General features: G+C 34.5%; 1 protein-coding gene across 4 annotated transcripts in view; it reads right to left on the bottom strand.

The window, feature by feature from the left end:
* Positions 1-16,388, bottom strand: part of FER (FER tyrosine kinase) — a 399,749-nt gene that overhangs the window by 307,548 nt on the left and 75,813 nt on the right. For all 4 annotated transcript variants that reach the window (XM_045837886.1, XM_045837888.1, XM_045837887.1 and 1 more), the window contains one exon: positions 12,746-12,845. In XM_045837886.1, the coding sequence (XP_045693842.1) occupies positions 12,746-12,845 (100 nt within the window). The remainder of the gene's footprint in view (positions 1-12,745; positions 12,846-16,388) is intronic.

The following is a 16,388-nucleotide window of genomic DNA, read 5'->3' as shown; positions in this document are numbered from 1 at the left end:
TATCACTCCAATTTCTACAACTTTAACCAAATGCAAATTAGATTAATAAGTAAAAGTGCCATTACTCTTTATGACCTTGTAAAGTTCCTATCACGTTATGTTCCATGCAGTGAAAAGCACTCATACCATAAGTTAGTTAGTTGCTAATATATTATGTGCTAATAAGTCGGTCCAAAAAACAACTCACTTTTAGGTCACTTTCAATAGAATTAATGATGAACAAACGCAGCTTAAACTCTCCTTTGGTCTTTAGCAAGTCCTGTGTCCAAAATGCATTTATTCCTTCTGTATGTTGAACTGACAGATAAATTCGAACTTCAGAATATTTTTCTAGAGGACCTCCATACATCAGCCATATGCAATTTTGATTTTGAAAAATCTCCAAGATATAGACATTATTGAATAAGAAGCCTAGTTTCCATTCTTGGTAGATTTAAAATGAAGAAATAAACTAAAATAGCCTGTAGAAAGTTGTGTTCATTTTTTTTTAATTTGGATTTGTTTAAACATAAATCAACCATCTGTCTGCTTTCTGGGCTTATTTCACTACTTTCATAATTAAAGTACTCTGAAGAGACAACTCAATGGATCTAATGAATTTTAATCCGCTATAAAATATCACGGAACTATTCATAATAAATGAGAGGAGATTTAAGAAAATCTACTTCCAATTACAGAAAAATGTTTGCTTGAATGAAACTTAACAGCTAATTCACCCCATTCTTGTAGGTACCCTCTTACTCCATCGGCTTAGGGTAGTGAGGGCTTACAATAATCATGGAATCCACCAATCCTTTTGCAGCCTTTTGTGTTTCTCATAGGGTAAGAAGAATCTGAAAGTGAGATTGTTTCCCACTCTTGTCACAAAAGGGTATGAAGAAAGAGCTCCTTTCATATTCCCTAGGCTGGCTGGCATGGGCATGTATAAAGTGGAGTGGTTCATCATGTCTTGTTTGTTTTTCCTGAATATGATGTGTGATAAAGCAGAAGCATTCAGACTTCTACTCATGTAAGAGAATCCTCCACAATGCTATTGTGGGTATTTTGAGGCTTCATAAATATAAAACTCTACCTTTAGCCATACAGTATCAGTGAAATTGGCCACATCAGAATACATAACTATGAGGTAGTTATTTTCAACATCTTTTCAGATACTTCAGCATATCTTCAAGTAAGCTATAAAGCATCAAAGCAAAATCATATTTAAATTCACTTAATTCAATACTAAATGGTTCAACATAGTTATGCTTAAATTTTATAAAATTAGGATGCATTACATTTACTCTTAAAAATGTTTTAACTTTGGAAAAAAAAGTGCTACATGGCATAAGAACAAGGACCTATGTGTACATAAATCAGTAAAGATGCTATATATTTTCTACAACATAATTGAGTGTTGACTATAGCAAGACCAAAAAAAACCCTGAGAATAAACTAACTCATACAACTCTAGGAACAAATGATTGAGGAAGATAAAGTCCACCAAGACTGCAAAACTTAAGTAAATGTGATAAGAAGAAAATGAAACATTTAAGACCCAATCAACATTATTCAGGCAAAATCTACAATTTCTAAGATGAAAAACACACTGCATGGGGTTAAAGGCATACTAACATCTCAGAAAATAACATTAGTAAATTTATAGACATAGCCATGAAAACTAACCACCCCAGAAAGAGAAAAAAGACAAAAGAAAAACATTGAAGCATCTGCAGGCCGTGAGACAAGTACAAGCAGCCTAATGTACATGTAGCGGGATGTCCGAAGGACAGAGAAAGTCAGAGACAGTAAACATATGTGAAGTGATAATGGCTGACAGTTTTCCCAACCCATGAAAACTATAAACTCTCAAATATAAGAAGCTCAGAAACCACCAAGCACAAGGAAAATAGAAAAACTACATCATGATCAAATTGCTCAAAACCAATAATGAAAAGCAAATCCTAAAATCTGCCAAAGAAAAATAAAATGTGCAGAGCAACAAAAATAAGGAATAAAGCAGATATTTCCTTCGCATGACACTAGAGGAATATCGTTAAAGTCCAGGGGGAAAATACTGTGAAGACAGAATTCTACACCCAAAAAGTATCCTTTAAAAATGAAGGTGAAATAAAAACTTTTTTTGACATAAAAGAGCTAAATGTATTACCCACAGACTTGTAAGAAATGTTAAAGTCATTCATATAAAATTAAATGGTATCAGATGAAATAAAGAATACTAAAAAAGATAAGTACAAAAATATATGAAATGTTTTTCTACAGTTTTAAAAATAATTGACTTTAAAAACAATAAAAACAGTAAAAATAGAGTGTGCCATTTATAACATGCAAAAGTAAAAATATCACAACAATAGCAAGAAGACAGGAACACTGTAACTATTGCAAGGGTCCCCTATTATTTACAAAGTGGTATGATGTAACTTGAAGGTATGTTATGATAAGTTAAAGATAAAATAAAACAAAAAGTTATAGCTAATACAACAACAAAGAAGATAAAAAGGAATCTTAAGAAAAATTTTCAATTAATCCAAAAGAAGGCAGAAGAAAGGATAAGGAAAAAATAAAGAACAGAGGGAACAAGGAGAAAACAAACTGTAAGATGACAGATTTAAACCTAACATCATCAAAAATCACATTAAATATAGTCCAACTACACCAAAAGGTAGAGATCAACATAAAAAAGTAAGACCTAACTAGACACAGCTTATCAGAAATGTACTTCAAAAATAGACTGAAACAAGTTAAAAGTAAAAAACTAAGAAAAATATACCATGGAAACACTAATAAAAGTAAAGCTGAAGTGGCTATATAATATCAGAATAGATAACAGCAAAAGATAATACTAGGGATAATAGAGGTCACTTCACAATGACAAATGAGTCAAGTCTTCAAGAGGATATAACAATCTTGACTTCTTATATATTTAACAACAGAGTCTTAAAATACACGAAGCAAAAAGCTGAGAAAACTATAAGAAATAGAGAAATCCACAATTAGAGTGGGAGATTTCGATTGACCTATCTCAATAGCTGATACAAGCAAAAAGATCAGTAAAACACATTAAAAATTTGAATAACAATATTAATTAACTGGACCAAGCTGACAATATGAGGGGGGACCCCCAAGAAAGGAAATGTATTTATAAAAATTGTATATTTATCCTTGCATGTTTAAACTTCAGTCACCTTCAAAATACTCTCCATTTGACGCAATACACCTGTCGAGACATTTTTTCCCACTGCTCAAAACAGTTTTTAAACTCGTCAGTTTTGATACCTTTTAGTGTTTCTGCCATCTTTTGTTTCACCTCTTCCACATCGGCAAAACGTTTCCCTTTGGGGACTTTTTTTCATTCAGGAAAACAAAAAAAAGTTGCTCAGGGTGTGATTGAGTGAATAAAGAGGTGGGGCATGGGGATCATGGTGTTTTTGGTCAAAAATGGTTAGACATTCGGTGTGGTGTGGGCAGGTGCATTCGTAAACTGTAGAAAGTAAGACCAATAAGATAGCATTGGTCCAATTAAGACAGCATAAATTATACAAAACAAAGTGGAGTCACTTATGCCAACTAAAATGGCTATCAGTCAGCCATGACACTTTGGTTCAAGAGGAAAATTACCTAACTCACAGTAAATTCATCTGGCAAGGAGATATATCTGCCCACGTGGTCAGTACATAGACGTCTGGCAAGAAGACACACTTAAGGTATCTGTACTCCTGGTCAGAGTAGGCGTGTCTGCAGAGTGGGGCCACCCATTGATAAGCTCCTGGGGATATTCCACACTTGCCAGCAGGAGTGTCAAGTAGAACAGCCATGTACCACCCACAGGCTCCTCGGCAAATTCCACACTTGGCAACAGGGGTGCCAAGACATTTATCAAAAAGACCCAGAAGGGTGGAGTACTCCACTTTCAAGGTATAACTGAGGCAGGTTCCAGACCACTGCTGAGAAAACCAAGCACCACACACCAGAGTGCTGCTCCAGGCCACACTGATCTCCCTTAGCAATGGCCACCAGAGGCTCTGCCTTGCTGCACTGAGAACTTCACCTGTCCTGCTGCCCACCTGGCTCTGGAGTTCCTTCCTTGCAAAATGCTGACAACTCCCTTGCCCACTGTGCTGTCTCCCGGATCTGCACACTAAGACTGAGGGAACTTGGGTTTGTTATCACCCATTGACTGCTGTGTGTGTGTGTTATATTTCTCTTAGATTGTTAGTGTGAGTAGGATACTAATGTATGTTGATGTTCTACTTTGAGTGAACCTGCATTCAATAAAAGTAAAGTGAATAGCAGCATATTTACTGTGTGTGACTCTAATCTATTCCTTGGTGCTGGGCTGCTCAGTAGGCAGCTAGCTGAGCAGTTGGCCAGCTGACTTACAGGAAAGACTATATCATGATCAGATGCTCATGACATAAATCACCCACCATGAAATGGGCAAAAACATTGAAAGAGTCTTCAAAAAAAATTCACTGAAGCCAAACACAGCCTCTCAGTCAGTGTACTAGCAATGCCAGCTGGTACCCTGAAACAGATGGGTTCCTAGAACACTCATCTAGCAAGGGAAGACTGTACTCCAAGAGGTCCGCCATCCAGAAGATAATTCTGGTTTTTTGGGGGGTCCTCCCTCGTATACCACTCCAACCAATAATAAAATACATATTCTTATGAAGTACACAGGAAGCATTTACCAAGATATACTATACTATGGGCCACATAACATGTATACATGAACATAAAAAATAAAATAATAAAATAAATATTCTCAGCCAAAATGGAATTAAATTATGACTCAAAAATTGACTACCTAGAGAAAAATGCCATAAATTTAAGAAACTAAGTAACACCCTTCTATAACCTATAGATCAAAGAAAAGTATTTTGAACTAAATGATTATGAAGACACAATAGTATATTAAAAGTATGAAATGTTGCCAAAGAGCAATCAGGGATATTCATAGCATTAAATGCCTGTATTAGAAGAAGATAGTTTTCAAATCAATAATCTTAGCTTCCACATGAAGAAAGGAGAAAAATTGGTACAAACTAAGCCTAAACAATGTAGAAGGAAATAATAAAAACTAAGGTATAAGTCAATTAAATAGAAAGCAGAAAAACAGAAAAAGAACAGCCAGTGGTGTTGGTAAAGAAGTAGATAAAAGGAAATCTTTGTGCACTTTGGTGGGATAAACTGGTGCGGCCACTACGGAAAACAATATGGAGGTTCCCCCCAAAATTAAAAATAAAACTACCATATGATCCAGCAATCCCATTTCTGACTATTTATCTGAAGAAATAAAAAAAACAAACACTGTTTAGAAAAGATATATGCGACCCTATGATCACTGCAGTGTTATTTACAAAAACCAAGATATGGAAATAAGTCTAAGTGTCCACCAATTGATGAATTGATAAAGAAGATGTGATACATATATACAATGGAATATTATTCAACCATAAAAAAGAATAAAATGTAGCTATTTGTGACAATGTAAATAGACCTATAGAGAATTATATGAAATGAAATCAGTCCAGAGAATGTCATATGATTTCACTTATATGTGGAACGTAAAAAACAAAACAAATTTACCAATAAAACAAAAGACTCATAAACACCAAAAACAAACTGACAACTGCCAGAGGGGAGTGTCATGGGGGGGATGGGCAAAACAGGTAAGGGGGATTAAGAGGAACTAACTTACAATTATAAAATAAATACATCACAGGGATATAAAATATACAACATAGTAAATAAATAAATAATACTGTAATAACTTTGTAGAGTGACAGATAATTACTACTCATTGTGATGATCATTTCACAAGCTATACACATATGCTGAGTCACTATGTTGTACACCTAAAAGTAATATAATATTGTATGTTGAGTATACCTAAATTTTTTAAATAAATAAATGTAATACTAAGGGTATCATTCAATCAAATGATGCTGCAGAATGATAAAGAAACAAAGACAAAAGCGGATCTTTGACAATATGAGTAAAATTGATAAACTTTTAGCCAAAATGAATAGGGAAAAAAAAGAGAGAAGACAAAAAGTACCAATATCAAGAATGAGAAAGGAAATGTCACCACAAATTCTATAAATATAAAAAGGTGAATAAGGGAATATGGTAAATAACTTGACACCAATCAATGCAACAACTTGAATGAAATGAACAAATTCCTTAAAAGATGTAACCTACTAAAATTCAAACAAAATGAAACAGATAAACCAAATAGCTATCTCAATTAAACAAAGTGAACTTAGAGTTTTCAAATCTTCACAAAAAGGAAAAAAAGGAAATGGACCCAGGTAGCTTCACAAGTGAATTCTCCCAATATTTCAGAAATATTACCTGTAGAATGCAAATCTTCCTAGAAAATGGAAGAGGAGGTAATAATTTAGAGAGCACCACTTTTATATGAAAATGAGACAAGATATTACAATAAACATGCAAAAGACATAGATGAAGATTATAAACAACAACTTAGCCAACCATATCCAACAATATAAAAAATGATATTATATCATATCCAAGAGGAACCATCCATCCAGGAATGTTGTAATATCTGAAACATGTGAAAATCAATCAAAATAATTCATCATATTAAACCAAAAAGAAGGGAATAAATATCATCCCAATAGATATATAGTATTTGACAAAATCTGACATCAATTCTAAAGTATGAGTAGAAAGGAATCAACCTGATTTTTAAAAATCTTTGAAAAACTACCGCTAACATCATACTTAATGATGGCAGACTTTCCCCAAGTTCAGGAACAAGGAAATCATGTTTTCTCTTTCTGGTGCTATTGAACATAGCTAGGGCAATTAACAAGCAAAGGAAAAGAAAAAAAAGGAGACATCCAGAATGAAAAGGGAAAGTAAAACTCTTTTTTCATAGACAACATGATCCTATAGCAGTTCTTTTTGAAAAATCATTTACTTCTTATAAGGGTGATGCAATGGTAAATTTTTCCAACATTTACAAACATTTATGTCAGAACCTTAGCTCAGAGACAAGCTATGTGGATTCACAAAATTGTCTGAGGCTAAACCATCTGTTTAATTAATAAAGAGTATTCAGAATTCAACCTACAATAAAAAGTAAAACCTGTGTGTTTTGCATCCAGAACTTATTTTAAGACTCAGTATTGCAATCAAGAAACAATATAAATGCTAAGGATCCTGAAACACCAATACAAAATAATATATGCACCTCTATATTAATAGCAGCACTATGTATAATAACTAAGACCTGGAAATGGCCTAAGTGCCCATTACTAGGTAAGTGAATAAAAAAGCTGTAAATACATTTACACAATGGAATACTATGCAGCAGTAAAAAAGATGGAATTCTCACCTATTACAACAGCATGGGTAGACCTGGAAAATATTATACTAAGTGAAATAAGCCAGTCAGTGAAACACAAATATCAGATGAACTCACTTATATGTGTAATCAAATGAACACAATAAATTAATGAACAAAATAGAAACAGAAGCAAAGATACATAGAACAGACTAACACTGTCCACAGGGGAGGGAGGGACTAGCTAAAAGATGGTGATAGGATTAACCAAAGTCCATGTATGCATGACCCATGGACATGCACAACAACATGGGGACTAACTGAGGGAGGGAAGTGCGTAGAACTGGGTGAACATGGGAAGAAGGAGAAAAAGTGGGGACAACTTTAGTAGCATAAACAATTTTTTTAAAAGAAACAATATAAATTATTAACTTCCGATTAATAAACTACAATTATTATGGTTGTTATCCATGCACATGTTGTAAATAAAATCGACAGACTAATGTCTAGGAAATAGTCAATAAACAGATATATATAGCCAAAAAGTAGACTAATGTCCAAATTAGTTCAAATCAATTTAATATAAACATCTATTCACTCAACACAACACAGAGTAAAACTGGTTTAATACTTAAGCCATATTATAAAAATTTTAAATGATGCTATATTTTCCAAATGAGATTTTATTTACATTCTGTTAGACTGAACAGAAAGTAATGCCCCACTGGATATAAATTCTAACATCTAAAAGTTAAAGTATTTTGTGTAATCCATCCAGCAAGAGTCAGGAGTTTGGAATTTCACCATTAACAGAGCCTTCCTGCTGATCTACTACTACTGCTGAACCTCAAGTTGAGGTTCATGCTGAGCCCATGACTCAACCCATTCTCAATCAAATCCAGAATTTAACCCTTACTATAAGAATTATCTCAAGGCTTTGTCTCTCACAAAGCCGTGTCCTCACCAGCTGCATGCTATATGTTAGACTGGGGTTTTAAATAGCTCCTCCAAAACCACCTAAGATTTAAAAATCTCTGGATGCCAGAGCCAAGGCTTAGGCATTCACTGCCAGCACCCCCTGTGACTAGGACCCGCTGCAGAAGTGCCCTGGTCTGACCTGTTCAAATGAACTAAGGTTCTGACATGAAGCCTATAAATACTGGAATGTTTGCTACCGCATTATCTTTATAATGATTACATAACTTCGCAAAGGAACCCTTATTTTCATGTTAAATATGGAGGCAGTTTGAAAACAGAAACAAAGTTTTCAGATATATAATTTTACACTTCTTCATGTAAATGTGAAATTTACATATACCTCAAGCATAAAATGTAAATACATATGAACTTTTTAAATATGTTTTATAGATTATAAATTGATTTAATAGAAGTAATCAAATTCTTGAAAATAGGAAAATATTAATATCTTTAGAAAGAGTAATGTAAATAAGTTCACATATTTTACCACAGGAAATTAAATCAAATACACCACCTAACGCCAATTAAAACTATAGTCTTGAGATTTTCTGGTTGCCTTCCTACTATTACTACAACACTAATAGTGTTTTATCTAGATCAAAAGTAATAAAGAACTATTATTATCTGTGAATAACTCTTGATAATATAAGCATTAGGTATAAGAACTATTTAAAACTTTATGATAATATCAAAATCAGACTTCAATTTTTAAACAAAAATAAAACATAATTAAAAATAGGTATCGAGACTTCAGAGTGATTTTGTATTGCTTTTCCTAACTTTTCTACAACAGATACACAGCCTAGTGTAAAATACTTAGCATATCTGGATTATAAAACAGCTGAATTACATCATCACTTGCTCTGGGTGAATTTAAATGATTATCTATAATAAGGGCACTAATTTGAGACTGCTAGCCAGGCATTAAGTAATGAACTTTATAAAATGAACTACTCTGACAGATTCAGTAGTAACTATTTTTGACATATTAAGAAATAGTGTTATATATAAAACTATTTCTGAACTATTCTTCATGGTTCAGCAAATCACCTCTTGTACAAAAGCTAAATTTTAAAAGAGGGTAAGACTTGGGGTTCCCAAGTTAGAATATCAACTAGAAATGGGTAAGTTATGAAATATTGTTTCAATCACAATAATGTAAACATAGAAAGTGCTTGGTAAATACTTACTGATTATCTAAAGAACTCTTAAAAATAACAAAGTAATAGTAATTAGATTTGAATATGAAGTTTAAAAGTCCATAAAATAATCACACAATGTAAGGATTTAATCCAAGACTACCTGACTCCAAAGTCTATGTCATTAATTCACTTAATAACAGGCAATTAAATCATAAAAGCACTTTAAAAGATAAATTTACACTAGTAAAGGGATTATAATCTCTAAATAATGGGTGAGGTACATGAAAAATGAGAACACTGTGAACATAGATTCACATCTTTAAAAAATCAATAGCTGACACACTGCCTCCTCACACAACCAAAATAAGGACAACAAAAATTTAGAAACAATAAAACAACCAGTACTGCCAGAAAATTGAACTGCATGGAAGTCCGACAACCAAGGAGTTAGACACATTCATTTAGACTGGTAAGAGGGCTGGAATCAGGCAGCCCGGCAAAGAGGGGTCAAAGCAAAAAAAGCAGTGGCTGGCGGACCCTGGGCGTTGGGGGTGGCAGTGGGCGGACCCAGCGAAGTGGCAGATTGTGGAGGGGCGCAGTACACACGGTGGCTGGCAGACCGGGCAGTCCCACATTTATGTGCAGATAAACCAGGTGAAACTGGGGAGGGAGACAGACCACACAACCCAGGGCCCCAACCCAGGGAAATAAAGCTTCAAAACACCAATTGAAAATAGCTGTGGGGGTTGAGGTGTCAGGAGAGACTCCCAGCCTCACAGGAGAGTTCGCTAGAGAGACCCACAGGGTCCTAGAACATACACATGCCCGCCCACCCAGAAATCCATAAAAGAAAGGGCCCGATTTGCGTGTGGGAAGTGGTGAAAGGGACTGGAATCCAGCAGAGAGCAAAGCAAGCGCCATTGACCCCTCTCAGACCCCTCCCCCACGTACAGCATCGCAACCCAGTAATGTGTATTACCCCATCCAGGTGAACACCTAAAACTCCGCCCCTCACTATGTAACAGGAGTGTCAAGACAAAAAAAAAAAAAAAGGAAAGAAAAAAGCCCAAATTAAAGAACAGATCAAAGCTCCAGAAAAAAATACAACTAAGCAACGAAGAGATAGCCAACCTATCAGACGCACAGTTCAAAGCACTGGTAATCAAAATGCTCACAGAACTGGTTGAATTTGGTCATAAATTAGATGAAAAAATGAAGGCTATGCTAAGCAAAATAAAGGAAAATGTACAGGGAACCAATAGTGATGGGAAGGAAAGTGGGATTCAAATCAATGGAGTGGACCAGAAGGAAGAAAGGAACAACCACACAGAAAAGAATGAAGAAACAAGAATTCAAAAAAATAAGGAGAAGCTTAGGAACCTCCAGGACATCTTTAAACGTTCCAACATCCGAATTATGGGGATATGAGAAGGGGAAGAGGAAGAGCAACAAGTGGCAAACTTATCTGAACAAATAATAAAGGAGAACTCTTCCCCAATCTGGCAAAGGAAATAGACTTCCAGAAGTCTAGTAAGCTCAGAGAGTGCCAAAAAACTTGGACCCAATCAGGAACACACCAAGGCACATCATAATACATTACCCAAGATTAAAATGAAGGAGAAAATCCTAAAAGCAGCAAGAGAAAAGGAGACAGTAACCTACAAAGGAGTTCCCATCAGACTGTCAGCTGATTTTTCAAAACAAACCTTGCAGGCAAAAAGGGACTGAAAAGAAGTATTCCAAGTCATATAAGCAAGGACCTACATCCAAAATTGTTCCATCCAGCAAAGCTTTCATTTAGAATGGAAGGGCCGATAAAGTGCTTCTCAGATAAGGTCAAGTTAAAGGAGTTCATCATCACCAAGCCCTTATTATATGAAATGTTAAAGGGACTTATCTAACAAAAAGAAGATAAAAAACATGTACAGTAAAATGTCAACAAACTCATAATTATTAACCACACCTAAAACAAAAACAACTAGAACAGGAACAGAACCACAGAAATGTAGATCACATGGAGGGTTAGCAGCAGCGGAGTGGGAGGAGGAAAGAGGGGGAAAAGGTACAGAGAATAAGTAGCATAGATAGTAGGTAGAAAACAGACAGGGGAGGGCAAGAATAGTATGGGAAATGTAGAAGTTAGAGAACTTATAAGTATGACACATGGACATGAACTAAGGGGGAGCAATGTGGGTGGGAGAGGGTGTGCAGGGTGGAGGGGAGTGAAGGGGGGAAATGGGACAACTGTAATAGCATAATCAATAAAATATATTTTTAAAAAACTATAAAAATCAATAGCAACACTGTGAGAAGAAACATGAAATAAATGTGGGAGGAGTGAGAGAAACAAAGTAGATATTGAAGAAAAGATGGTACAGGAGGAAGGGTAAGGAAGAAAAGGAAGGGAAAAGAGGGACAGAGAGAAGGAACAAGGGAAAGAAGCAAGGAGAAGCAAAGCGAGTGGTTAGCTATCAATAGAAAGAGAGGAGGAACTACGCAAAGGAGGGAGGGAGAGCTACATCCAAATCAGTATCTCTCCTAGCCTACTGAAAATAACAAAAACTGTTTTCATTGTGAAAGATATAGCCCAATGTAGGAAATGTTTATTTCATTTATGAACAACAAAAAGATAATATACAAGAAAAAGACAAAGAAAAAAATACATTAATACAAGAGGAAGGTAAATTTAAGAGACAAAAGAAAATATTTTCTAAGAAAGCTTATATTTTGGCCAGAAATTTTTAAAACTCCAACTTTTATCATTTAAAAAAATCAAAATACGAAAACTGTTTAGCTACCTTTCAAGACTATGACCATGAATCTACTGAAAACATTGGTTTCTCTTTCCATTTACTTCCAAACTATCAAATGAAACCTTTAGGACACTACAGACACATAAAATTAAGCTATAAAGGCAAAATAATGTTATAAAATGACCTTGTGATTTTAATGGGTTTTAAGTACCATAGGTAAAAATGGAATTAAAAAGGCTTCTAAACAAATACAACTTTATTTTTCTTATTTAGTGCTCACTAATTAAACTTTATGCTAGAGATAAATTTAAGTATTCTTTGCATTCTATTACACAACTGCTACATAATTCCATTTAGTATGCACTATTCAAAAATATTGTGCATCATGTTTTAAAAGAATTATTACATAATTTCATAATCAGTCTATTTTGGTTTATTTTGGTTATTTTTAATATGAACTGGTCTAAGTAGAATCATTCCACTATTCGTAAAGATAACTTTCAAATGATAAAAATAAAAATCAGTAGAATAAACATTTTTTCATAATTTTGCCATACCTTTAGCTAAAGCTTCTTTATATTTCTCTTTGGCAGAATTCATTTCTTTTATTAATTGTCTATAGGTGGATTTTAATTTCTCTAATTCTGTCTTTGTAACCTGTCAAAAAAAGAAATGCAAAAAAAAAAAGTTGAACTTAAATTTACATGGTCAAGAACTTAAATCCCAAAGTATTAATTAATGTGTATTTTCCTGTTTATGGGTCAGAGATGCTCTTTAATCTACAATTACAGACAATAAATTAAAAATTACTTTAGGTATCAGTGGTAAATTCAACAGCATATAAAAAATTCTCAAAAACAAGAGCAAATCAATAAACAATGCATAGTCAAGCCTCGGCCAGTGTGACTCAGTTAGCTGGGCCTCATTCCATAAACCCAAAAGTCAAATGTTCAGTTCCTATGGGTTGCAGGTTGGGTCCCAGTCGGGCAGGCATGGAAAGGCAACCAATCAGTGTTGCTCTCTCACAGTGATTGGTGCTCTCACATCGCGATGTCTCTCTCTCTCTCTTTCTCCTTCCCTTCTACTTTCTCACCCTCTCTCCAGAGAAGGGGAAGGGATTAGTCAAAGAACATGTATGAATGACTCACAGACATAGACAAAGATGTAGGGATTGACTGTGGGAGCAGTGGGGTAGGGTAAGCTGAACAGAAGAGGGCAAGGGGAAAAATTGGGACAACTATAATAGAATAAACCAGAATAAAAACTTAGTTTTGTGTTTTACAGTTAGATCTGCGATCTGCTTTGACTTAATTTTCACAAAGGGTATGAGGTCTGTGTCTAGATTTATTCTGCACATGGATAGATATCCAATTATTCCTGCATCATCTGTTTGAAATAATATCTTTTTCTGCTATATTGACTGTGCCCTTTTGTCAAAGATGTTGACTATATTTATGTGGATATATTTCTGGGCTCTCTATACTGTTCCATTGATCTATTTATCTATTTTTCTACCCTTACACAAAATCGAAACTATTAATGTCTTCATTTATAGTAAACCTTGAAGTTGGGTAATATCAGTCCTCTGACTGTTCTTTCCTTCAATATTCTATTGGCTCTTCTGGGCCTTTTGTTTTTCAATACAAACTTCAGAATCAGTTTCTCAATATCCATAAAATAACTTGTTGGGATTTTCATCGTTGTGTTGAATCTATAGGGCAAGCTGGAAATAGCTGACATCTTCACAGTATTTAGACTACCCACACATTAACATAGATTATCTCTTAAATTATTTTTTCTTTGCTTCCCTCATCAGAGTTCTGTCATTTTGGTCCTATAAGTCCTCTATATACTTTGTTAGATTTATACTTATTTATACCTAAGTATTTCATTTTGGGGGGTGCTAATGTATATGATATTTTATAGTTAATTGCATATCATCTTCTTCATTGATTGCTGGTCTAAGGAAAAGCAATTAAATTTTGTACATTAACATTGTACCCTGCAACCTTGCTAGAGCACTTATATCCAAGGGTTTCCTTTTTGATTCTCTTGGATTTTCTACTTGGACAACTATGTCAGCTGTGAACAAAGATACCTTTATTTCTTTCTTTCCAATCTGTATACCATCTATTTCTCTCTCTTTTTTTTAAGATTTTATTTATTTTTAAAGAGAGGGAGAGGGAGGGAGAAAGAGAGGAAGAGAAACATCAATGTTTGGTTGCCTCTCATGTGCCCCCTACTGGGGACCTGGCCTGCAACCCAGGCATGTGCCCTGACTGGGAATCTAACTGGTAACCCTTTGGTTGGCAGGATGACACTCATTCCACTGAGCGACACCAGACAAGGCCCATTTATTTCTTTTTCTTATCTTACTGCATTAGCTATTATGTACAGTATGATGTTAACAAGCAATGGTAAGAAGGAACATACTTGCTTTGCTCCTCGCTTAATGAGAAAGCTTCAAATTTCTCAAAATTAAGTATGCTGTAGGTTTTTTGTAGATATTCTTTACTAAGTTTATTAAGATTTTTTCTCATGAATGGGTGCTAGATTTTGTCAAATGCTTTTTCTGCATTTATTCACATAATCATCTTATTTTTTAGTTAATCTGTTTATGTGATGGTTTCCATTTATTGATTTTCAAATTTTAAACCAAATGCACACCTGAAATACACTCCAATTGATCATAGTGTATAATTCTTATGATACATTGTTGAATTTGATTTCCTAACAGCTAAGGATCTCATCTATGATCATGAGAAGTGTGAATCTACAGTTTCCTTTTCTTCTATTATCTTGTCTGGATTGGGGATTAGAATAATGCTGACCTAGTAGAATGAATTAGGAAGTTTCCCTCTTTGTATCTTCTGAAAGAGTTTGTAGAAAATTAGTATAATTTCCTGTTTAAAAGTTTGACAGAATATACCAGTGAACTTATCTGAGCCTAGTAATTTCTGTTTTGGAAGGTTATTAATTATTGATTCAATTATTTAATAGATGTTTCCCTAATCAGATTGTCTATTTCTTCTCATGCGAGTTTTAGCAGATTGTGTCCTTCAAAGAATTGGCCCATTTCTCAACATTATCAAATTTGTAGACATAGAGTTGTTCATACTATTCCTTCATTACCCTTTAATATTCATGGGATATGTAGTGATGTACCCTCTTTCAATCCTGATATTAGTAACCTGTGCTGTATACCGTGTTTTTGTTAGACAGCTAGAGGCTTACTGATTTATTAATCTTTTCAAATAATCAGGTTTTGGTTTTGTTGAGTTTTCCCTGTTGATTTCCTGTTTTCACTTTCATGGATTTCTGCTCTAATTTTTATTATTTCTTTTCTTCTGCTTCCTCTGGCTTCAATTTGCTCTTCTTTTACTAGTATCCTAAGGTGAAAAATTAGAAGATTGATTTTATTGAGTTGGCAAAAACATCCATATTTTTTTTCTGTAAAATAAAAGACATATTTCTCACTTTCACCAATACCTTTACTGATTTGGATATTTTAAGTATGTTGGCAATCTCCAGTGTGGTACCCATTGATCATTCTCAATTAATGTCTCAATTTGATCATTGTCAACTTCAACTGGCCTACCCAATCCTGGAGCATCATACAGCAAGAATCTCCAACATGAAATTTTGCAGACCACCTTTTGTTACTGATTTCTAGTTTAATTTCATTGTGGTCACAAAGCCAATATTGTTTGATTTCTTTTAACTTTAAAGGTATGATTTATGGTCTAGAAAGTAGACTGTCTTGTTGAATCTTCCATGTGAGTTTGAGAATAATGTGTCTTCTGCTGTTCTTGCATGAAGTGATTCATAGATGATCATTATATCTAGTATGTCTGGTTGATTGATGGCATCATATCTGTACTGATTTTCTGGCTGCTGAATTATTTCTCACAGAGGGTGTTGAAGTCTCCAGCTGCAACAGACAATTCATCTATTTCTCCTTGCAATTCAATAAGTGTTCACAGTCCTATAAGTATTTTGATGCTATATTGTTACGCACATATACATTAAGATTTTTTAGAGTATATTTTATTGATTATGCTATTACAGTTTCCCAATTTTTCCCTTACTCCCATCCTCCCTACACCCTCCAACCCTCCAGCATTCCCTCCCTTAGTTCCTGTCCATGGGTCATACATATAAGTTCTTTCAGTTCTCTGTTCCTATACCATTTTTGACCTC

This window comes from Phyllostomus hastatus, unplaced genomic scaffold, assembly GCF_019186645.2.
Source record: "Phyllostomus hastatus isolate PE091 unplaced genomic scaffold, TTU_PhHast_1.1 phas_contig_254, whole genome shotgun sequence".
Lineage (NCBI taxonomy): Eukaryota > Metazoa > Chordata > Mammalia > Chiroptera > Phyllostomidae > Phyllostomus > Phyllostomus hastatus.
The sequence above is the reverse complement of the archived record's forward strand: the minus strand, read 5'-3'. Positions and strand labels throughout refer to the sequence as shown.